The sequence below is a fragment of the Lepisosteus oculatus genome, chromosome 7 (assembly GCF_040954835.1).
Source record: "Lepisosteus oculatus isolate fLepOcu1 chromosome 7, fLepOcu1.hap2, whole genome shotgun sequence".
In the NCBI taxonomy this organism is placed as follows: Eukaryota; Metazoa; Chordata; class Actinopteri; order Semionotiformes; family Lepisosteidae; genus Lepisosteus; species Lepisosteus oculatus.
Genome location: NC_090702.1, coordinates 6,303,654 through 6,328,858, shown reverse-complemented (window position 1 = coordinate 6,328,858; position 25,205 = coordinate 6,303,654). Strand labels below are relative to the sequence as shown.

General features: G+C 38.2%; 1 protein-coding gene across 4 annotated transcripts in view; it reads left to right on the top strand.

Annotated features, from left to right (window-relative positions):
- LOC102687229 (transcriptional enhancer factor TEF-3) overlaps nucleotides 1-14,681 on the top strand; it is a 37,282-nt gene extending 22,601 nt beyond the window's left edge. For all 4 annotated transcript variants that reach the window (XM_069192076.1, XM_069192075.1, XM_015353026.2 and 1 more), the window contains 5 exons: nucleotides 620-750; nucleotides 4,792-4,965; nucleotides 10,217-10,357; nucleotides 12,737-12,889; nucleotides 13,485-14,681. In XM_069192076.1, the coding sequence (XP_069048177.1) occupies nucleotides 620-750; nucleotides 4,792-4,965; nucleotides 10,217-10,357; nucleotides 12,737-12,889; nucleotides 13,485-13,598 (713 nt within the window). In that variant the 3' untranslated portion in view covers nucleotides 13,599-14,681. The remainder of the gene's footprint in view (nucleotides 1-619; nucleotides 751-4,791; nucleotides 4,966-10,216; nucleotides 10,358-12,736; nucleotides 12,890-13,484) is intronic.
- The last annotated feature ends 10,524 nt before the right edge of the window (nucleotides 14,682-25,205 follow it).

Genomic DNA, 25,205 nt, shown 5'->3' with positions numbered 1-25,205 from the left:
AGATGCTTGCAAGGCTCCCTTTCGTTTTGAAATAGAGTGCCCATTTGTTTCTGCCATTTTCTTCATTTTTTTTTTACCGGACAGCACATCTGCATTCTTTTTTCCTTTCTTCTTAAGTGAATCGCATGTTACAGTACAACACTGTATATTTTTAAATGACCAGGAGTTCATTTATTAATTCCAAAATTTTGGGGATTTTAGTTTACATGATTTTCTTTTTTTGTATTTGTTTTGAATTTTACTTGCTCGCGAAACACACCTTTAAAGCATTATTTTTAAGGTCTCTGTAGAAGTAAAACCTTACAACACCTGTATTTTGCTTCAGCTGGTAGGTAGAGGACATCTTTTAATCAATGTTTTATCCTTCAGTTTCCTGTTTGATGTAAAGCCTGTGAGAGGACGGTAGGTTCAGACGAGATGAAGACTTCTGTCTGAACTACATTCCCCAGAAGGGGAATAACCCGTCATCCTTAGTCACATGACCCGTTGGCACAATACAATTGGCTGGCTGACTGAGGATGACAGGTCATTTCTCACAGCCTACTGGGGAATGTAGTTCAGATGCGAGTCTCTTATCTTTTCTGAACCTACCTCTCATGCCAGCGTTCTGTCTTCACAGGGTATGAGAGCACAGTAGGCCTCACAGCATCCCCTGCTGCACCCTCCTGGCAGGGTCGGAGCATCGGGAGCTGCAAACTCCGCATGTTGGAATTCTCCGCTTTCTTGGAGCATCAGCAAGACCCTGACACAGTAAGCAGAGGCTCCTTGACGATTAGAAGTATGATAAAAGAACTCCCTAGATCAGTGGTTCTCGAACTGTGGGACGGAGCGCCCACAGGTGACGCAAGATGACCCTGGAAATGTGTTGTGTGCACTGAAAAATTGGGAATTGAAAAATGGAATAATAAAAAATTAGGTACATTTTTCATCTGTAATTGACCTAATTGGTTTCAGAAAGACGGGTTTTCATATTTTCTATTTTAATCAAGTTAGTTTGTGTGTCAGATACGCAGCTGACATACTGTACTTGGCTACGTCGATACAGTGCGCGCTAATATCTGAGTGTTCATACTCCTCTCGAGCTTTCAGAGAGACAGCTTTGCGCCACATTCGCCAACAGAACAAGTGATCGAAAATGAATACTTCGCCATAATCACGTATTATGTCATGGCTGAAAGGAATAGACGCCAAGAGTACTGACGCCAGGTCTGATAGATCACGCACACCTGTTGAGAATGAAGAGGATTATACATCAGCCACTAGGGTTACCATATTTGAACATCAAAAAATGAGGACACCCTGAGGAACTTTAATATTGCCTTATCTGGGAAGGGGGTCGGGATGGAGAGTCTTTTCAAAATATCCCACGTTTTATGTTCATTGGTAAAGGAACTGTGATGATGTTTAACTGTGTGAAATGCACAAGTCCTCCTCAATAACAGTATCCTCTGTTTTGCTGCCAGATTTTACAAAAGAATCTGTTAATTTGGTTGAGGAACTCTATCCTCGAATTGCCTTTTTATGTTTACCTGAGTCAACGTGAGCTTGCAAGTCAAGTACACCTTTATTTGCCACGGAAGCAAAAGTACCAGGCTGCCACACCAAACATTCAGCTTCCCAGTCTTCTCTGCCACTTCGAAAACATGGAAATTTAATTTTAAGTTCTGTTGTGAATTTGTATTTTCACTTTGAGGGTAGGAAAACTAGAAACAGAATAGGGAGCCTTTCGAGGGAATGCTTCTGCACTGCACAGACTGAGTAAAGACACTGGTATTGACGCCCGCTTTCGCTCTCCCATGACATAATCATACACGTACAGGACGAAAAGTGCTCAGTGCTATTTTTATTATATGTGTGTGTGTGCGCACGCTCATGTTGGTCATTGAGATTTTCTGGGGGTCCTATGAGAAGATGACTTGTAGGTGGTATTTGGATGCTTTGGTTTGATCAGGGGTGGTACTTTGTTCAAAATGTTTGGGAACCACTGCCCTAGATACTGAAGTAAGAGACAAGATGTAAAAAGGGTTAACTTAAGTCAGCTCTGCCTGAAAATTAGACTTCTAAGCAACAGGGGTTTATGGCAGGAAAGGGGGTTAACTGATAAGGATTCCAGATGCGAGCAAGGAACCCCCTGGGGGCATAATCTTAAACTGACCATTTGGCCAGGGTCTCTTAACTGGCCAAATACCATGACCCCCCACCATAAAACCGAATGACGTCAGAAGCAGCAAGGAAGGACTATATAACCTAAAAGTTTGTACCGGCACATCGAACAATACTTCGGTTTTGTTGTTTCTTGCAGGAAACAAGACTTCAGCTTTATTGTTCCTTGCATGCAAGAAACTCATCTGTTTTACTTCATCTCGGGATCCAGAACCTTATTCTTTCTTTTACAACAATACCCTAGGCAAGATTAGCCTGAGCCACCTACAGTATAATCCAGTAGGCATGCACTAGATCCACATTAAAAGACATGGTTTATGTTTTGGAGCTTATGTTTAAGGTAACATTCATTACAGCATTTTACAATCATGGTTTCATGGTGTCATGGTTTATATATTGGTTTATACTAAAATAATTAAGAAGAGCAAATAGAAGAATGCTTTTTAAATAGAAAAGTCAAACAGGTAGACCCTTGCCTGTCTTCTCTTAAAGGACTGTGAGGCTAGTTAAGCCACTGATAAGGATATTGTTATTGATATTGTTCAAATGTGGTCAGCAGACACATGGTATGTCTGAGATCTGGAAAGAGATCAGTTCAATGTACAGACCTTCAGCTGGCCTCTGATGGTGTCAGTTAAGTATCATAGGCTTATTTTACTTTCATACATTGAAAATGTGCCAGCTACCTCCATTAAGCCACATATGGACCCCTGCCCAACTGACTGAGGCACTCTGTCCTGAATGCGAACCTTCGCAGAGATGGTGTACTACTGTTTGTGTCTCCTCTTTCTGTGTAGGAGGCCTGAGTGATCGAATTTAGATAAGTTTCACTTTGGCAAAATGAAAAGTGATGGCCTCATAGATTTGCTAAAACATAGCATAACATACTAAAGGAAGACTTGACTGAAGTTTTGCAGTTTGAAGGAGAAAGCTGATTCCAGTTGTCAATCCAAATTAATCTCAACAAGCAGAGAGCAGGGAGTGTTTTTGAGTGTCCATTTTGCATCAGTTTTAGGCAAATATTTTACAACACAAGGAAATTATTATTTCATGAAATGGACTACCAAGCTATAGCCCAGAAGCTATTGTGTTGGCATTTTTTAAAATGAGTCCTTTGTATTTTATGGAATTCAGTTCAGTTTATTTATCATATGCACAGGTGCAATGAAATGCTTATTTGCATGACAAATAAACTGAACTGAACTGAATTTCATGGTGTATGGTAAAAGAGATACCTTTGAAGGCCTCGATGTCTGGTTTTCATTGTAAAATGATTTTCTTAGATCACTGATTTAATCGCAGTGAATAGCAAAGTATAACATGCCCCACTTTTTGCCTCTATGTTGTTCTGAGGAAGTGACCATTGATGAAAAGCCTGGCTGATTCTAAGGAAAAACACTCAGTACTGCTGGTGTTGGGGTATTTATTTTATAACACAGCCAGACATTGAGGCCCCAACTAGCTCTGTTGGTAGAGCATGAGACCCATAATCTCAGGGTTCGTGTCCCACGTTGGGCGCCAGGTCCTCCATGTTGGAGGTTGGGCCCAAGGCTAACAACCCTGTCCTGTAAAAAACTAATGTTACGGAAACAGCAACAGGATGTTGCTGCCCCTACATGCCGGGAGGCATAATGGGCAAAACATCCACATCCACAGCCAGACATTATTTAGGTGCTAATCCTTACTGAGGACCTTATGGTCAGCAGACAACTGGGATAGCATTCTGTTGTTCACCCACTCGTGTTCCATTGAGTTGTGTGAGTCACCTTAGGTGAACCTGTCGCCCTGACAGCGCATGTATTTTGGGGATTATACATTATAGCATTTTTTACTGTACAGTTGACTACACATGATGTATTATTCCAATACACGGACTGTTGAAATAAAATAAATAATTAAAATTAAAAATAATGTAATAATTTATATTATAATGTAATATTATACTGTATATAATGTAAAATAATGTAATAATTAAATAGATGTCATAATTAAAATTATGACAATGTTCTTTTTTTCCTTTGATGCAAAAAGGCCAGTCATTCGTTTATACTTGCTTTTCTTCGAATACTTTGAAGATGAGAAAAGTTGCTGAGGGACTCCTGTCATTACGACAGTAAATGTGATTGCAGCAGACATTAATCATATGTACATCTTTACAAACTATGGTACACGCTTCTATATATTCACAGCCACCACAGCCTCTGGTTCAGGTCAGCATTTTTCATGCAGAGCATAGAGGTGTTAAGAACTGATCAGGTATCCAAGTGTCATATTTAAGTCACATGAAATGTTATACATTAGGTTGGTGTTTTACTGTAATTCAGGGTTGTGCCCATGTATTAATCCATAACCTCTTCTTTACTCGGAGCAAGTAAAGGTTAATTCCATGCTGAAAAGAAAAGAAACACAATGTTTGGGCTGTGGAGCCTTCTTTAAGGGTGTTCTTTACTATGTACATAAAAACACTCTTGAGTTACCCAAATATTTGTCTTATAAAAAGAAGCGAAACTTTATCAAATGAACAACCAAGACTACAATTTGTTTTGTTTTTTTCTGTGATTTGTTATTTCCTCTGACGGCTCCATGACAGTTTCTGAAACAAAGTGCCTTCTCCCTTGTATTTTCTAGTACAACAAGCATTTGTTTGTCCACATTGGCCAGTCCAACCCAACGTTCAGTGACCCTTACCTGGAAGCTGTTGACATCCGGCAGATTTATGATAAATTCCCAGAGAAGAAAGGAGGCCTCAAAGAGCTGTTTGAGAAGGGACCCTCCAATGCGTTCTTCTTGGTCAAGTTTTGGGTGAGTTTGTTTCATTTGTTTGCCCCAGATGAATTGAAAATGGATGTCCCTCCTCTTTCATGTTTAGGTGTTGAGGGTCCAATTCTGAATTCTTCCAAAGGTTTAAGCTGGAAGTCTCAGTGAGCTTTTGAGTCTGTCATAAATAAGAAAAAGATATTGCTATGAACAAGTAGATTAGACTGATCTGTAGACTGTTTTTTAACAAACGTTAAAAGACATTGCAGGCAGTAGTAATTCCATACATCCACTTTATCCAATGCAGGTTTGTGGGAGAGCCAGAGCCTATCCCAGCAAGCAATGAGCTCAAGGCAGGATACACCCTGGACAGAACACCAGTCCATCGCAGGGCACACACATACTGTTCAAAAACACATGCATACCAGAAACAAATGATCCTACCAGTATGTCTTTGGACTTTGGGAAGAATCCCATGCAAATTCAGGGAGACCAAACAAACTCCACTAGATAGCCACCCATGAATTGAATCCAGCGGCCAGTGCTGTGAGGCTGTGCTGCCCTAATTCAAGACAGTAGGTAAATATAAAATTGCCATGACAAAAAGCACACATTTTTGTGTTGTGTTCAATGTTCATTCAGTAATTTTATAGTGCTTTTGACCCAGTCAGTAAGAATTGCAAGAAACCTGCGTCATCATTGAAGGATCTGAACTGACAATGTCCACCAAGTACATGCAGTATCTCTAAAACTAAGTCCAGTCGTTTAAGAGACAGGATTAAGAAGGACAAGGTTTATATATTAAAATGACCTTTTTAGGTAATTTAGAATTCATTATGACATATTTCCATCAAACACAGAACTAGAATTACCAAGAACTGCATGACAACTAACATTAAACTGAGTTGAGAAAAAAAAAATAAAGCAATGCTTAACAAGTAGATGGCATAAAGCTATAAGAGGTCAACATTTGTGTGTCTGGTTTACAACTCAGCTAAATCTGAAAATTATGTTTTAAGCTATTTTTTCTGTTTTTGGGGCACGTTTTTCTACAGCTGGTAATATAGAATATAGAATAATGGAAGTTACAGCATGTGGATAGTTTGTACTCTTTATATGCAGAAATACAGGTTTGAGGTAATTGCATGAAGCATATTGAAAGAAAAGCTTTGAGTGCGGGCAGTAATGTATTTTACTGTGTTTAAGTGAGGTCAAGAACTAGTACAGTTTACGTAATACTCTATTTCTTTACTTGTGGGGGTAGAGAATTGACACCTCGGTTTTCCGTTGTCATGGCGATGTCACAGTGCGCTTGACTGGCAGCTTTTTTAAGCCGTGCTGTGTGGTATCCCAAGGTCTGGTGGGCTCACATTCCCCATCACTACAATGTTGAGGAGCACGATGTGCGTATTGGATCAGAATGTAGCCGAGGGGAGAATGGGAGGGCTGCTCTTTGAGAGGGAAACTCGAGCTCAGACACCTGTCCCACTGCTCTCAGACTGAACTCTTTCTACACGCACACTTATTTATAGGACCCAGGCCCTGAACAAGCACAGTAAGGGGGAACAGGGACACACACTGTACAAAAGGCCAGCCACCGGCCTACTTATATAGAGGTTCCTGTCTCGACTCCTGTGTCATGTCCTCGCACCACTCCTAATCTAGCTATAGACTAGCTACACTCCTAATAAGTAACACTAGCTACACTCCAAATAAGTAAGCAGACAACAATCTCTTAAAGTGAGGGATATCACTAGGCTTTTTTCATCATATTATCAGAGTTGAAATAACATTTTTAAATTATTAACAACCATTAACATTAACAAAGATATTCTGTTGAAGACACGTGTGATAGCTATTGAATGGTGATCGTATTATGATCGTAATATTTTATATTTAAAGTAACCTTCCTTAAATAACTGTAAACTTTTATTCTCTGAGTTTTCAATGGAAGCAAACCTATATATATATTTTTTTTAGTTATATGTATTGTGATATGGAAGAGGTAAAGGTTCATTCCATGGTGATAGGAAACGAAAAGAAACAACATTTCGGCTATGAAGCCTTCTTCAGGTGAGAGGGAGAGAGGGAAAGCCAAGAAGCAAATAAATAAGGCATAGGGGAACAAAAGACAGTAGGCAAGAATCAGAATCACTTTTATTCACCAATATGTTTCAGGTACAGGAATTTGCCTTGGCACATTTGCAACCTGCTCAACACAAAAATCACACAGGTGCAAAAGGAGCATTAACAATTACATTTCCTTACATTACATTGGACAATAAATAAAAGACATAAAAGACACAAAAACACAGTCCCAATATGTGCTCACAGTACAGTACAGATGTGTGGAACATGAAGACATTACAATACATACAAGACACAAGTACATTCACATTCTACATTACAGTGGAAATGACAAACAATAGACACTATAGTATGTGTAAAATCCTTGGTTCGGTAAAATGTTTCAGGCATTCATGTGAAGGACAACAGAGCTTTCACTGGCCAATTATCAAACTTTATTGATAAAACAAAAACCAAAACTAGCTGACCAAACCAGAAGAAGAAAAAAAAGAATCAAGAATAACGGACACATTCTCGAGCCTGCATTCTCTCCTCAGCTGTCCACACCACACTTTTCCCTGGGTCAGAGATTAAATAAAACTTCACTCGCACCAAACACATGACCACACACTGAACACTGAACATGTTGACCCAAATATGTCTCACATATGTAATGAAGGGAAGGGGACAGGTGATAATGATGCAGATCCCTCCTAGAACATGTATTGTGATATAATTTTATAGATACCCATGGCTCTTTGAGTGACGAAGCTTTTCTTCTTGTTCATTCAAATTCATTCCCCTTCATTTGACCTACCTAGTTTCACTTCTGAGTCTGGAATGGTCCCCTGGATTAACTCTATCTACACACCTGTATAATTGTATTTATGTGTAGTACAAATCTCTCAATCTCCTTTATTCAAGGCTGAAGAGATCTAGATCTTTTTTTAAGATCATTCCTTGAGCCCAAGAATTATCCATAAACCTCTTTGAACTTTTATAAGGATATAATACCAATTTTGTTGTGTGATGACCATTGCTGAACACAATATTCTAAATGAAGTCATTGTAATACATTGTATAATTGAATCTAACATCCATCTGTCCATTTGCTTACTGCTTCTTCCAATTCATGGTCACAAGGGACCCAGAGCCTTTCCCAGGTGCAAGGCAGGGTACACCCTGGATGGGACACCAGTCCATCACAGGGCAGACACACAGACACAGACTCACACCTAGGGTCTGTTGTCTCAGAAGCCAATTAACTTGCCAGTTTGTTTAAATGAGAATATACCATCGTTAAAAAAATACTGAATTATTTTAGATTTGTTCTTTTTATTTCAATTAACTGGACAGAAGTACATTTAATAAATGACAATTTAGTTTTCCTTTCATTTTTTATTTTCAGAACCTCTGAAACATTCAGGAGTTTGATAAAGCAAATCCTGTGAAACGCGCTTTTTCAAAACAAAAAGAAAACAATTGTTTTAACACGGGCAAGTCACAGGTCTGCCCTCTGGGGTCCTGAGGTGTGGGTTGGCATGGTGATAGTGACAGGTTGCTGACCTACCTGGAAAGTGATGGCATTCTGTATTGAATTTCATTTTCTACCTTCCATCTGCAGAGTTGCCACTGGCCCTGTTTTAGCAGATCGTCTTGCACCTTAGAAGTGTTGAGAGAATTGGATTTCTGCCAGCTATTGTAAATTGTTACACAGGGGCTGGCCTAGGTGATTCAATTTACAAATCGTGGGGTTTTGATTGTAATCGGATGAATTCCCTTGCAGGGCATTGAAGCCCTTCTATTAAAGAGGGGTGGCCTGGGTCATAGGAAGTTAACGGGCTACAGAAATCAAGACAAATGAGCAAATTATCTGGTAGTAAAGATGAAAAGGAAATAAAGGGAGCCAGCAAGTGATTTAAAGGGCCTTTATTAAAGAAGATAACTGAGGGGAAAAGGTAAAACCTGACTATAATGTTACTAATGCCCCAGATGACACCACCTGGCTAATAGGCCAGGTCTGCAATAAATTGTAGTAGAAGCATCTGGAGACAAAGCCTGGATAAGGTCTGAGAGCCATATGGTTATACCAGTGCTAACCTATGTCAGTGTGAAGGCAACTGGAGTACATATTCCTGAGTGCTAGCCTCTTGATAATATTGGAATAGCACTCAAGAATATGTATCATTGTTCTGTATCCCAGTGAGGATATATTGCCTTTTACATATTACTATAAAGTGTAATGGTGAGAGTTTGTGCTGTATTTCTAATGTTTCCTTATTAATCTGGATCTCACAGGTCATATTATTCAAATTCGTGAATCATTGCCAATATTTTTGGTATAACATTATTTGTATTAATGCTATTTTTATTTCAAAACAGACAAAAGTATATTATTTATTATCCGTTGTTACCATTGTTTTGAAAGCTTTTTAAATACATATTTTTTCCACATTTATTGTTTGATATACATAGAATCTTTTTGTGATATTATTGAAAACTCTTTGATTTTGCTCATGTTTTGTATGTATTGATTTGGCTTACAGATCCTGTTGACTGTTTTTGGTACGAGTAGGGTGGGTCAAAATGTTAATTTACTGTAAGCCTTGCTTCTGAGCATTAGTCTTTCATATTCAGTCTGCATGTTTTTGGCATACAACACTTAATGTAACCATAGAGAAGAACTGGCTCTCCATTAAGAGGAAGTCATCTGACGTTATCAGAACCAGCACTATCTTGGTTGCCTGTGCCACTACTTTTTGTGTAAAACATTGTGCTTGTTTCTTTGGCAGATGTCCTCTATTTTGGAGTTTGATAACTTTGATCAATTCCCCTTGCAAAGTTTCTCTTTTTTTAAAAATAAAAGTATAAATAATATATAATCATATGCAATATATGTGGAAATAATATTTAATTGCACATTAAATATGCATCTGATCCAGTCTGATTTCTTAATTAATCCTTTCATTACTTCCTGCAAGTGATGAAGCAACTGCATCTGCAGAGGATGTGATTGTTAAAATCATTAGAACATCATTGAAGTCTGAAGTCCATTATTATCTACTGCATAAAGTAAGAAACTGTGTATTATTGGAAAGGAAAGGCCGATAGATTTAGCAATACCTTGGCTTCTTTGATGCAAAGATCAAAAGCTTTAAATCTTGTAAAAATGCAGCTGTAAACTGGGATTAAGATGCATTTTTGCTCTGTTCTTTTTGCAATTCTGCAGGCCGATCTGAGCATGAACATCCAAGATGACAGTGGCTCCTTCTATGGCGTTTCTAGTCAGTACGAGAGCTCAGAAAACATGATCATCACCTCTTCAACCAAAGTGTGCTCCTTTGGCAAGCAAGTGGTGGAAAAAGTGGAGGTAAGGAGGACAGGGCAACTGTGCTCAGGAACCAGCAGGTAGGTGTGTTTGTTCAGTGAGCTGCAACAGAGAACAGACAGAAGGAAAAGAAGAGTATTCTCCATTTAAAGTAACACAGAACTGCTGTACTGGAGTGAACCTTAACTTCACCTTGCTTAAGGGTTCCAAGCTTTGCTATCAGTGAAATATACCTTCTTTCTGCTCTTTATTAAATGTATGCAATATTTTCTGTCTAGATATTTTGTAGACATTTGCTTGCAAAACAAACATTAATAAAACATCAGGTGTGTAAATATTATTAATTGAATAATTTTGTTTAATTTTTTCAATTGGGGGTAATGGAGAACAGGACTGCATCATTCCAGCTCATTACTGTTCTGATTCAGAAGGAAAAGTACAGTATGATCCATTTCTCCACCATTTCATCCTCCGGACACCTCCTTGCTGTCTTAACTAACTAGAACAAGAGAAAAAAAAACAACATTTAGTGGTTAATACCTGAGGGCAAAACTATCTATTTTTAATTTCTGAAACAGCCTTTTCTAAGTAGAACAAGTTTGACCATGGATCTTCAACACCGTCCAGTCAGTCTTGTTTTGTAGGTAAAGTGTCAAAGAAGTATTAAAGTAAGTAATTAGTTCAGTTAAGACAACTTTGGTCCTTGAGGGCTAGAAAGTATTTACAGTACATTTTAGTTCTAGATGATCTCTAAATTACGTAACTCATCGGGTGTTTAATTGAAATTGATAGATATCTTTAAAATGTTGCTATCTTATAGTGATCTACAAAACCTGCTGGCATGGGGCTCTTCAGAGCAAGCTGTTACTAGACTCTAATGTACATACAGGTTCTCTGACAGCTCTGTGAAAAGCGCTTATCTACAGCACACACGCAAATACTCACATGATGTCTAATTTTGTAAGATTCTGTGAAATTTCGTTGTTGGTGGAAAACAGAAAAAAGTAGTTATGGAAACGGTTTGGATTGGCATGTGAATGTGAATTTATAGAAAGGGTTTGCAGTTTTTCACATCTGTTGTGTTACGGATTCAAAATGTATTTATTTGGATCTTTTTGCCATTGTTCAAGACAAAACTTTATATAAACATCATAGTGAAAATATATGATCTACAGATCCTCCTAAATTAATTAGGAATATAAAACAGAATACAAGCAGTTTCATATAAATGCACTCCCTACCATGGCACACCTAAATGTGTGTGAATACATTTGATAGCCACTGTATAGATAAACATACTTAGCTGTGACACAAGCTGTGTCTGAAATGCAGTACACTAGGAATTGAATGTCTGTGCAATCAGAATTAGTTTACAAATCCACCACCTTTAAACTATTCTTGATGAGACTCCTGTAGGCACTTGATTATGCCACGTGAATCGCCGTTGATTCTCGTGATCTAGGGGTCCGTGCAAGAACTGTGACGGAACGATCTGTGCAAAACTCCTTTTTTTAGACTGTTCTTCCAACTCCTCCTAGCTGCACAGTCTGGAATCAATCTAGCCTCCATGCTTAACTTGCACTGCTTTTGGCAGCTCTTAGTACTGTATATTAATCCTTAACCATTCCTTTGGTTTTTGCAAAAATATCTGATGTATGATTTGAGAATTGTTTATATTGCTCTGCAGATATTGACAAAGGAAGGAGGAAATGACAAAAGTGGTATTGAATTAGAAGGGGCAAATGGGGTTAAGTATGGCATGATACCTGTCTGTATGTTCACTATAGCACATTGTGCCTCACAATCAGAATTATATAACAACATATGTCAAAAAAGAAATGCATTTCAGTTTTTCACGACGACACTTGGCAGCACGGTATTACAGTGGTTAGCATTGCTGCCTTGCAGTGCTGGGGGCCCGGGTTCGATTTCCTGCAGTGCCATCTGCAAGGAGTGTGTGTATTCTCCATGTTTTGGCATGGGTTTCCTCTGGGTGCTCCAGTTTCCTCTCATAGCCCGCTGGTAGGTTAATTGGTTTGTGGGAAAACTTTCCCTCGTGTGCATGCGTGTGTCTGTGTATGCCCTGAGATGGACTGATGTCCCATCCGTGGGGTATCCAGTCTCGCTTTCATTGGGAGACACCAGCTACCCTGCAACCCTGTATTGGATAAAGTGATACGAAAATGTCTGTGTGGATGGATGACAGTACTGAAGAGAGGAGTCATTTATATTCTAAACTTCGTGTCTAGATTTATTAAAACCTTTTGTGTGTTTCACATCAGAACGTTCAGAGCACTTTTAGAACCCTTAGAGCACATTCTCTACTCACTGCAGCTTTGCCTGTCCATGATACTCTTGTCCAAAGCCCTGGCTGTAATCTTTCCTAAATGTAGCCTCCATCTTCCTGTTTTGTCCCGGCAGACAGAGTATGCGCGGTTTGAAAACGGACGCTATGTGTTTCGGATCCATCGCTCTCCGCTTTGTGAATACATGATCAACTTTATCCATAAGCTGAAGCACCTTCCAGAGAAATACATGATGAACAGTGTGCTGGAGAACTTCACTATCCTACAGGTTTGTAACCCCAGACAGCACCAGCATGTTTTAATCAGTTTTATCATGACGGAAACACAAGAGATCGTTAGCACTCAGCAACTCTGTTTACACATTTACACTGAAACGCCGATGCGCAATATTCTGTCTAGATTGCCCTTTTCTCTTTTTTAGTGCTTCATTTGTTTTTTGAAGTAGTGTATATTGAAAGAACTGCTTAAAGTGAATTCCAATAGTTAAGTTCTTTGCTCTAACTTTTTTTCAGTAATTCAGTGCGAACTTGCTGCTAAATGTATTGGCTGTCTGCATTTGTATATTGTATTGAACCAGTAAACAATGCATTAATAAGGCATTGAGGAGTTTAGAATATATTACGTGATATTACACTGGCCTGGTTAAAACAAACCATGTTTGCAAACACGTAGTATAATAAAGTAGTACAAAAAAATTAACTGCAGTGTTAACTGCAGCACACAGAATGCATTATTAAAAGACATGAGGCAATGAGCATGTTTAACACACAGTGGTTCATGTTTTGTATTATATAAAAAAAGATTGAAGATGTGTAGTGTTTTTGCCAGTACACAGTAGAGTAATGAACTGTACTTGTTTTCAGGTAGTGACAAACAGAGACACACAGGAGACACTACTTTGCATCGCCTATGTGTTTGAAGTATCCACCAGTGAACATGGTGCTCAGCATCACATCTACAGGCTTGTCAAAGACTGAGGCATTGTGGGACAGATATGGCTCCTCTTTTACACTCGAATGCCATGGCAACCTGCTGCTGTTGACCTCAGTGGAATCACATTTTCTTTGTTGAATGCCTGGACATTGTTTTCCACAAAAGGATAAATGGAACCAGAAATAAGAGATGGAACATTTAACGAAAATGAAGCATTTACATTTTGATAACTAATTTGAATTTTCAAATTTCTCTGGATTATTTTAGTTATGAAAGCGAACACCAGACAAATTGCATGGACTAATTTTTTTTAGTTTTATAGTTTTTTTTTCTTTTGTTGGTTTAATTCAATTTTTACACAATTGCATGTGAGGATATGCAGTGCTGGGAGTGCCCAGAAAAAAAAAGTTTCCTGGGCTACAGAAAGAAACCTGAAAGGATGTTTTCTGACCTCAGATGGATTTTAATTCTCTGACTGAAACTTTTCTGTTTTAAAACCACTTTGTCCTGCCATCTCTTCTGAATCTGTTACAAATCATGGAGCTTTGGTCTACCCTACTGAAAATATTTTTAGCAAATGAATAAGACTTACCAGGACAACCTACTGAATATCATTTTTTGTTTTACAGATTTTAAAATATATATATTTTCACATACGAAAGACAACATAATGAATGGTATTTTAATTGCCCTACCTGTCAGTGTTATTTATCGACCGATCAAGGAGGGCTTTAGCTAAACGTAATATGGAAATGAATGTCGAAGGAGAGACAACTGAAACTGGTGATGGAATTGTAATGTGTCAGCGTGTTTAGTTGTAAAGGGCTGCACTGAACCACTTTATTGATCTATCTCATGGTTTAGATTAAATCTGAGGTTCACTGGGAATGATCTAAAAACAAAAACCCTTTGCAAATATTTCACTTCAACTTCTGGTTTAAAAGCAAGTCAAATAAAGTTGAATGAGAAAAGAAAGAAATGTTCTTTCAATGTTTCAATTTGTCTGCCTATGGGATGTTTCCTTTCCAAGAAATCCATACAAAATGTTTTCGTAAGTATAGAGTTTCATAGCATATTAAAAAATGTCAACATTTGGAAATAAAGCTACAAAACTCATTCTCGTTAAATTAGTGTGTGTTTCCTGTCCAACTCTACTCTTAGCTGTTCCTATAGACCAGCTGCTGTCTTGGGCTTATACTGTCACATTACGCCAGAGATGTAGGGCTCATTATTGTTGGCTCAGCTGGGGCCGAATTGTGCAACAGTGTGAGAGCCTTGCTTATGATAGAAAGCATTGCATTTGATAAAAGTGGTAGATGTTATTTAAAGCAATACTAAACAGATCACATACATGATACTGTATGACTGACAATTATAGCTTTACACATTGACTGCCACCTTTCTTTACCTATCCTGTTGATCCCTTGTTCCCAAAAAATATTCTACCGATGACAATAAATGTGTATTTTCACATTAACTATCTTCACATACTTCACAGTTGACACAGCTGTAGAAATACATTGACTTAACATATTTTTTTGGGGGGGGTGTAATTTATCAAAGTGCTTTGTTAAATTACGGTATGACTCCCCAAGTCTTCCATTAGGAATTTGCCAACCCTGGTCATGCTAAAATGAACTGTCCTGACAGACAAAGTGACAGGCAGACGTGTATCTTGAGCACAGTTTCATGCTGCTAAAGGAACAAACAGAGAATAATTCCAATGTAAAAAAAACAAAAACACATTTTGGCTGTGGAGTATTCTTCACACACCTGAAGAAGATTCTACAGTATAGCTGAAATGTTTTTTAGTGTGCTTTACTTTTCAGTTTGGAATTAACCTCTGCTTATTCCTTCCCCTACATTTGTGTCTAGTAGCTTGTTGATGTGTGTCAGCAAGCATGCAGAAGGCAGATATACAGCATGTGTGCTAATTGATTAGAAGTTATGTGGGAAAAATTATCTGATTGTTTCTAATGATTTCTTCGTTCACATTACACACAAGTTGGTAATCAAGAAAATACTAACTTACATTTGTGTCTGTAGTGGTTTAACTTTTTTGTTAGGTCCTATCTGCTGACCTCAATGGACGCGTGGTGTTCTATTCCGAATGCTTATCCTGCTAGACCTTTTGTATCCTGCATTACAGCACTGCTGTGTGTTGCAAGGCAGCAGTGGTGGTTAGCAGGCTGAAACCCAAGCGCTAGGGCTCGGGGAGTTTCATTGGTTGCCAAGACGGGCTGAAGTCGGAGGGCCCAGAGCTCACTGAAGGCGGTCGAGGTGCTGTGAGGAACAAGGAGAGTGATGGCCAACTGGAAGACAGGCAGACACAGGTATTGAAGATGGCAGCAGGCAGGGAAAGACACCACTAGGTAGGTGCTTGCTGTCCTGGCTCCAGGCGGGTTCGGGGATTCTAAGTCTGGGGATCTGTGGGAGATTAGGGATTCCATAGGAATTGGCTGGTTTGGCCTACCTGTCCTGTGACGTGCTGAGTGCTATACTGCTACAGGTGGCTCAATGAGGGAGCACTTTTCCAGTGGCATTTAGGAAATTAAACAGAGCCTTGTGATTTTTTTATTAATTAGAAGATTGGGTGCCGATTAGTAGGTGGATGTTTATATCGAAAGGCAGCCTGAATGCGTCCCGAGAACCTTGGGAGGACAATAAGCTCTTGGGGATGTTGCGGTCTCCCGGGGGCAACTATGGGCTGTGAGCTGCTGCCAGTCTGGTTTTACATCTTCTGTATAAGGCAAGCAGCTGAACTCTATACAGCCAGCTTCCCAGTACTTCTTACCATACACTTCTTTATGGCTTTTTAACAAAAGTTCCTCTCCACCTCAAAGAACTCATCCTTAGGATTTAATGGATACATTTCCATCGTTAACTAAGCTGCATTTAGTACTGAGAACAAGAAGCACATTTTGCACAAATTAGTTGAACAACCTACAGTACCCTGACTGTTTCTAAAGAAACAGATCTTTAGATTAATTATGTTCTAGCACCTAAATGAGAATGGCGGACTGATTGGGCTCTTGTTGTATTACATTTCTAAGGTTCTAGTGTACAGTAGGAAATGAAGGTTCTTGCATTCCTCTTGCTTATTGTGTCACAAATATATCTTCCCAATGGAATAGGTTCTGTTTTATCATTGTTTTATCATTTTCTTGTTATTTTACCATCTCCCAGAATTAGTTGTGACAAAGTTTTCACAGAGCTGGACCCACCTGTGTTACAGTTCCAGCATCCTGCCACCAGAGGGCACCCCAACCTCAAGTGTCTACTTCATCTGTGCAGCAGAGTTGCAGCTCAACCCAGCCACACCACACCTCACCTCTCCAAACCTTTTTAAACCCTGCTCTTTATTCGAGCTGTGCTTAGTATTGTTTTCAAGTCTTTGAGCTCTTGAGATAGCTTTTACTGAATTCTTTTCGGACTCTTTGCCTGACTTTTGGATCTTGGCCTGTTTCCTGACCTTTTTTGGATTGTGTTTCAGGTGCTTGATACTAAAATTGTCATCTGGCTTTGGACTTTCGCTCACCTCTTGACCCTGACCTTGGAACCCGCATAGGTTCCATTCCCAGACTTCTGACTTGTGAATCAACCTAACAACCTGGGGAAGTCTTTTAAAACTGAATGACGCAGAGCACTATTTTCTTTGCTGAACATTGATGCTGTTCTGGTGCTGTGCTGGTATGTGGGCTCATCATTTATGAGCAAACAGGAGTCAAAATGTCTAGCTTTGCTTAGCTTACTAAAACCTTTGAAAGCTTTGTTCACCATAATGAAAATGGTTGAAAACAGGTTCCTATTGTTTTTACTTTTTTTGTAATGATGAGCACAAGTCAGCACTCCAGAAAAGGCTTTCCCAGTTCTACTTCATGTGACTCCAATTTCTTGTAGTTTGTCTTCCAAAAGTGCTCTTGGCGATTAAACCAATACCTAAACTGAACAAGTAAGTTGGTAATTGGACCTTTAAAAACTGTTTTCAGTTCCTTAAAAGATGAAGATTTCAAGTTTTTGTGGACTTGTATGGAAGCTCATTAGTGCCACGAAGAAAAAAAAACTCATTTATATGAGATAGTATTGTCTTTATACGAGGTTATTGTCTTTATACGAGAAAAGTATCTTGAGAAAATTGTTTAAACAACAGTTTGTGAACAAGGTCGCCTACTATATTAGTACTGTTTATTGCATTGTACTGTACAGTATATGCAATAATATTGTCCAACTCTTATTTTTTTGGGAAAAAAAAAATCTAAAGGAGCATGTGTATACATGAAGTACAACACCGTTTCAGTAAGGATTCCCACGTTAAATGCGTATTGTTTTAGTCGTTTCTGTGACAAATAGAAATGGCACAACTTTCCAAACGTATGCTCTTTTCCAAAAAAAGAGGAGTGTGACGATATTCTACTGTTGTTAAAGTCAGTGCTACTGTACTTTGCATAGCACAATATTACTGCATACGACGTACAATGGATTATACAGTATTAATATAGCAGGCAACATTAACAAATTAAGTATTGTGTTTAAATGGGATACTTCTCTCATTCAAACGCAATAATGTTCTCATATAAACGAGATACTATCTTGTATAAACAAGATTTTTTTTTCTTAGTGGTGCTAATAAGCTTCCATAGACTTGATTGGTGCAGTGGCCTAAAGGTTTAAAGTGGAAATACTTATAAAGCTCTAACTTGAGGTGCCTTTGGGTGGCATGGGCTGTAAAGTTTCCTGCTAAGAGTGTATTGTAGGACTTATAAATAACGCAGACATTGTTGGACAAAGTCAGGGCTGTTGTGCAGCTATGACTGGGATAACCCAAGCAGTGGTGCACAGCAGCCAGAGCACTGCCAGTGTTGGGCGGGCTGGAATTGCCAAAGACATCCACCGTCTGCTGCAAAACACCAACAGTTTCCAGGGTGTTTGCGATACACTCAGCTGGAATCACAATTTTTATTAAAAGTCTCCTGTTGGCACAGAGGAGTTTTCAGTTGATAAATCTGAAAGTGGCTACAGAGCAGCTAGTGTATTTGAAGAATGTCTGAGCCCTAACCTAACCCAACCCTTAGCTAGGTTTAGGGTTAGGATTCCCACAACAGGATGACATGCTATGAAAACGTGGCTATGTTTTACGACAGAAATGATATCAGGAAAATTGATACTGTATTTAAGTGTTATCTCAACTTTAACTTTCTTGCATACTGTATATGGCTATATACACAGCATTGCCTGAAAGGGAGTAACCTAAAAGCTATGGCTTGAAAGAAAGTGATTGTACTTTTGAAACTCTTGAATTGGGAATACATTGCCATATTAACAATATCAAATCAAAATGTATTGGGTATTCCTGACTAACCTACAGTATTTAACCCTGAAACCATGCTTATTGAGATCTCCACTCTCCAAATTTCCAAATGTCCATTTCTTTGGTTCGGCAAGGCTGCTTAGTGTTTTCAAATTAATGTTTCTATGCCCTGAGTTATTTTGTCCGCCCAAATGAGTAGAAGGTTATATTAATTCTTAGAAGAAAATCTAAACCCTAACCCTAATCTACCCAAAGCCTTTCTAGGGTTAGAAAACATAGAGGATGTTTGATGGTATGGCTGTGCTATAGGACAGAAAGATATTTAGGAAAAGTGATACAGTATTTCAATGTTACCTTCACATTTGTTTCTTGTGTGTGGTGTATGGCTCTATACACTGCAGTGCCCTAAATGAGAATGTTCTAAATTGCCCTAAAAGCAAGACTTTGAACGAAAGTGGTTAAACTTTTAGAACTGTCATATTTGACATTGAATGGACTGGCATTTTAACAGATAGAGCTAAAATGTATTGGGTATCCCTAGTTATTTCATACTAATGTTTTGATGTCCTGAGTTATATTTTCTGCTCAAATGACTGCAATACAGGGTTAGGGTTAGGATTATTAGAAAACATAGAGGATGTTTGATTGCATGGCTGTGTTATAGGACAGAAATTATATTTAGGAAAAGTGATGTTTTAATGTTATCTTCACTTTTTTTTTCTTGCATATATGGCTCTATACACTGCATTGCCCGAAAGGGGAAGGTTCTAAATCGCCCTAAAAGCAAGAGTCTGAAAGAAAGTATTTAAATGTTTCAAACTGTTGCATTTGGCATTGAATGCACTGGTATTTTAACAGATAAAGCTTAAATTTATGGGGTATTCCTGACTCTTAACCCATTGAACCCTGAAACCATGCTCATTTAGATCACCCTTCAACGTGAAATATCCAATAACAGAATAATTGTCAAGAAATAAAGTTGTACCATAGTTGATACATTTTCTTTGGTTTGACAAGGCTGCTTCGTTTTTTGAAACTAATATTTTGATGTCCTGAGTTATATTTTCTACTCAAATGACTGCAATACGCCTTATAGAAAATCTGAACCTTAATCCTAACCTGCCCAAACCCTAGCTAGGGTTAGGGTAAGGATTATTAGAAAACATAGAGGATGTTTGATTGCATGGCTGTGTTGTAGGACAGAAATTATATTTAGGAAAAGTTGTATTTTAATGTTATCTTCACTATCTTATCTCACAAGGTTCTAAATTGTCCTAAAAGGAAGAGTTTGAATGAAACTGGTTAAATGTTTCAAAATGTTGCATTTGGTATTGAATACACTGGCATTTTAAGAGATACAGCTTAAATTTATTAGGCATTCCTGAGTCTAAACCTATTTCGCCCAGAAACCATGATCATTAATAACACCTTTCAACACAAAATTTCCAATAACAGTATAGTTAGCAATAAAAATAAAATGTTACCGTAGCTGATACTTTTCACTTTAAGCAAGGTTTCTTAGTCTTTTGAAACTAATGTTTTGATGTCCTGAGTTATATTTTCCACTCAAATGACTGGAAGGTTGAATGAATTCTTTGAAGAAACTCTGGACCCTAACTATAATCTACTCAAATCCTTCACTACAGTTAGTGTTAGGATTCTTGGAAACCATAGAGGAACTGGTATGGCTGTGCATTAGGATAGAAATGAAATTTAGGAAATGTGATATTTCAATGTTATCTTCACATTGTTTTCTTGCATATGTGGCTCTCTACACTGCATTGCCCTAAAAGGAATTGTTCTAAAATATTTTAAAAGCAAGACTTTGAAGAATGTGGTTACTCTTATGAAACTGTTGCATTTGATATGTTCAATTTGAATGCACCGTATTTTAACTTTGTATCCTGACTACAACTGATTAACACATTAAAATGAACAACAAAAAAAAAATATTTGGTTGTATGTTTTTGGATTCCTCTAGCCAAAGTAGTGGTGGCAAATCTTCTTTGTTCCCATCCTAAAGCTTAGGATAGCAAATTCCCCTGTTTGTGAATACTTTGTGAGCTCTGAAAGAAAGACAGAAAACTTTCACTACTGCAAATGTGGCTCGACAATGATGTTGATCAGTGCAATTGCAAGATATGTCCGTGCATTTCTATATTTACTATTGTACTGTAAATGAAAGGAAACAAATGAAACAGTTAATAATAATACAGTGCATAAATATTTTAAAGAAATTGGTACATTACATTCCAGTTTATAAGAGTGAATCATAAAAAAACACATCAATACATCTTTTCTTCCACAAGATGTCCCTGTTTAACAGCAAAATGGAGGTGTGTTTTTTCTATTTACAAACACAACATTTATTGCATTTTAGAGAGTAGATGAAGTATGTACTGTATATTACTTGTCTAAAAACAATTACAGAAGCTGCTATTAAGGAAATGTAGAAAACTTGATATAAATCTATTTGGGACCTAAAACAGTTCAATCAGTGAAGCATCTTTGCAGAAACATGGAGGTTGTTAATTATTAGGTACACTACATGTATATGGTATATAGTATACTAGCATGTATATTATAAACCTGTGATCCTCATTCTTGGACAATGTACTGTATACAGAAATAGGTTTACTTTAGAATCTCTTTGTACTCCTTGCTGTTGACAGCAGTGTCGTAAATTAAACACCCTTTTACATAAACACTATGCTCAAAATTAAAATTAATTTGTAGGTTTCTGCAGGGACATTGATATGTGAAGAATTATTTTCCTCTCTTGTCTCTTGTAAGTATGGGTTCCTGTTTTTGTTTGTTTTCTGTGACTAATAAATACAATTCCTTGGTTTGTTAGTTCATTCTAAAGTCCTCACAGAAGGCCCAATCCTTTAACTTTAACAAGCAACGTTACATAAACTTAAAAGGTATTTATTGAAGGGTACTGTATATCTGATGGACGTGTGTATAAGAGGAAACAAAGTAACAGAAAACTGCATCTTAAAACTTGTTTCTTAATGCAGTACAGTTCCATCCATTTTTTAAACTGCATATCCAGCAAAGGGTTGCAGGGGAGCCAGAGTCTATCCTAGACAGCAATGGGCGCATGGCAGGACACACCCTGGAAAGGACACCTGTCCATCACAGACACACACTCACACCTGGGCCAATTTCCCAGAAGCCAATTAAACTACAGTACCAGCATGGCTTTGGATTGTGGGAGGAAACCAGAGGACCTGAAGGAAACCCACGTGAATGCAGGGAGACAATACAAAGTTCATGCATATACAGTAGAACCCAAAGAATTTAGCCAAGGACCACAGAACTGTGAAATGTATGTTATTGTTCAGAAAAAATAGGAATGGTTAGTAAGAAAAGAACAGCCATTCTCTGGAAACTGTTTCATTAGATATGGACATTTCTCCGATAAATAATGAGTTGCTGGAGGGGAATATGGTTATAAACAAATGTGCAATGGAAACGTTGAAAAAGTGCATGTACGTTTACTTTCATCGGTATCATTTGTTTGAAAACCTGAAATGGATCTAATCAGATGGTGCTCCTAATAAATGTTTGTGCGTCCAGTGAGCTCTGCATAGAAAGAAAGAAAACTTCAGTTCTAAAAAAGCTGAGGGAAATTCCTTTGCTCTGCGTTCTTTGCATTACACACCTGCGATTAGATCAGATTTCGGCCTCTCAGTGGTTTAAATGCTCGTGTTGACAGCTTCAGTGTTTGTGCTGTGGATGCAGCGCAAATGACTGTAAAGCTTCTATACCCATTCTTAAAACGGCTCTGATCTGTGAAAGGAATGTACTGTATGTGCTGTAATTAAAACAATGAACAAAGCTACTGCACAGCTCTCTTTAATAACACACTTTGGTTGCAGTTCCTTTATCATTGTAATTAAATTACAGGCATCATGCTTGCCTCTTTAAAACAAAAACAAATTTTAAATGGTCAGACACTAAAAATACAGATAAGGATCTGTATGAATGGTGTGAATGACGATCTCAGATAAGGATCTCATGAATGGGCTGAAACCTTATCTTCTTTTCAAGGAGAGCTGCTTAAAAGTAGGAAACAAAATGTACTCATTTTTAAGCTATTGTAGAAAAAAATTAAATGTTACTGAAAACTGACGATCTGTGAATCTGGGAGTTAATTATGGTCAAGTAAGACTTTATCATTTATTAAAAGGGGTGCACATCAATCATGCTGCCACAATTCTTAAACTTTAGGCAGATTGACAAGAGTTTACTTTTGTGAAGAAAAGGGGAAGAAAAATACTCCAATATTAAAGACTGTAAAAGTAACCGGCATTTGCAGAGAACAACAGGAAAGCAGGACCCTTCCTAGCTTGACAAATTCCTATAACCCACTAACCCACTTGTCAATGACTTAGCTTTATAGTTATGACTATTACACAGGAGAATGAGGACTTGTGGACTCCAACATTTCCACTATTTCTGTTTCTTGACGATGCAAGCTCCACTATGCCATACAGGAGAGTTACCAGACACTGGACGAGCACTATGTCACTGCAAGCTCGCAGACATACACAAGGGGTCGCTGTTGTGCCAAAATCCTAGTTTAGTCAGGTGATGGCTGACTAAAGGCCACCCAAACCAATTAGGGAAACAATATCTCATTCTAACCATCAACACTCAGTATAAACCCCACACCTGGCTCCTCTGTAGCTTTCCCTCAGCCCACCGATTACCAGTAAATGCAGATACAGCCATCTTCACAGCCCTCAAACCATCCGTCAATCCAATCCAGTGTTTGTGACGTTATACCCTCTCCTGGATTCAATATCAGTCACACTTGATTCAATCAATTCAATTCAGAGAGAAATACTTCCTAAGACCTGCCTATTGCTGCTTGTAGAATATTCATTAACATTCAGAGTAAGATACAGCTCTTCTCTTGTCAAAAAAGCACACATACCCCAGTTATTATAAGAAGCTTGTGAGCCTGTTCCTCGTGTCACCAGTGCTAGACCTAAAAAGAGATTGTGAGTTTTCAAGGAAATTCTGATTAAAGCTTCTTAATATACAGTAATTCATTAATAGCTCTTGTAGAAGTAAAAGTTAGGCACCTCAACAAACAGTTTTATCCCTCCCATATTTTATACAGTAAGTATCAGTTTATTGCATGTAAACTACCTTCAGGTACTGGATACTTCATGTTGGTTATTTTAAGGAAATTAGCATAAACACATGTGGAATTGAAATGTTAAGCAAGTACAGATACATTTACTTTTTTCAGCACCATTGGTTTGCAGCTCTAAAACCTGAAATGCTGAAACTATCTATTTCTGTCCCTAATCTGATTTGGACTTCAAATTCCCCGGTTCCTAAGGAAGTCAAATTTAATTCAGCTCTTCTGTTTTCCTTTAGAAGAACAAAATGCTGAGGCAGGGGCCAAGTCAGTCTCAGGCCAGCGTTTTTGGCAGACCGAATGTAGCTTAAACTGATTCCAAGCTTTCTTTAAGCAAAGAGGGTCTTTCATCTGTTTTGCGTTCTGACTTCATTGCCTGCTAAATGCTACATTTTGTAGGCTTTTTAACTGAACTCAGAAAAGGTGGCAGCTATTCAGAAGTGCCAGTGACTCTGGGGAACACAAACTGCAGAATAAAGGACACAAATGGGCACAGAAGTTCTGGAACAAAGATGGAAAAGGAAAGAAAGTAGCATTCTCTGAAAGAGCCAAGCAACTCAAGGTTTGGATTTTTTTTTAAAATCCTCCTAATCTTTCTTGAAAGAATCTGGGCTGCTGCAGATATAGTAATCCTTTCTCAGATTCCCTCTGAAAAAAACAGACAGGTCTCTTATTATTGCAACAAAGGATTGCTCCACTGTGCTTCAGCCCTGTCTTTGAAGAAGAGTGCCTTTGTGATGTGGATCTCTTTCCAGAGATTCATGCCCTTGGAGAATTGGCACCAAGACAGCTCTGGGCACAGACACAGAATAGAAAAAAACATTGGTTCCCCTAAGATGCCCTCAAAAGATGTTCAATAGCACAGAACATGGGGTTTTAAGTGGGTTTCAAGCTTTTTTTTTTTTCAAGACCCCATTTCAAGAAAGCCCTAGCAATAAGAATCTATAATTTAAACATACACCAAAATGAAATTATCACAACTGTGATGAATTTGTAATTGATTACTTAAAGCAGAATGCAGGGTAACAGTGTTGATTTTGCTCCCTGACTGGGAAACAAACTGGGGACTGGGGAGTGAAAATGTCTCTTTGTTCTCTATGTCCTAAAAGATCTCTGAGGAACATCAGATGGTTCTTGAATGTACTGTAGGCATTATTTTTTGCTGTCGGCATCCAAAGATTGAGA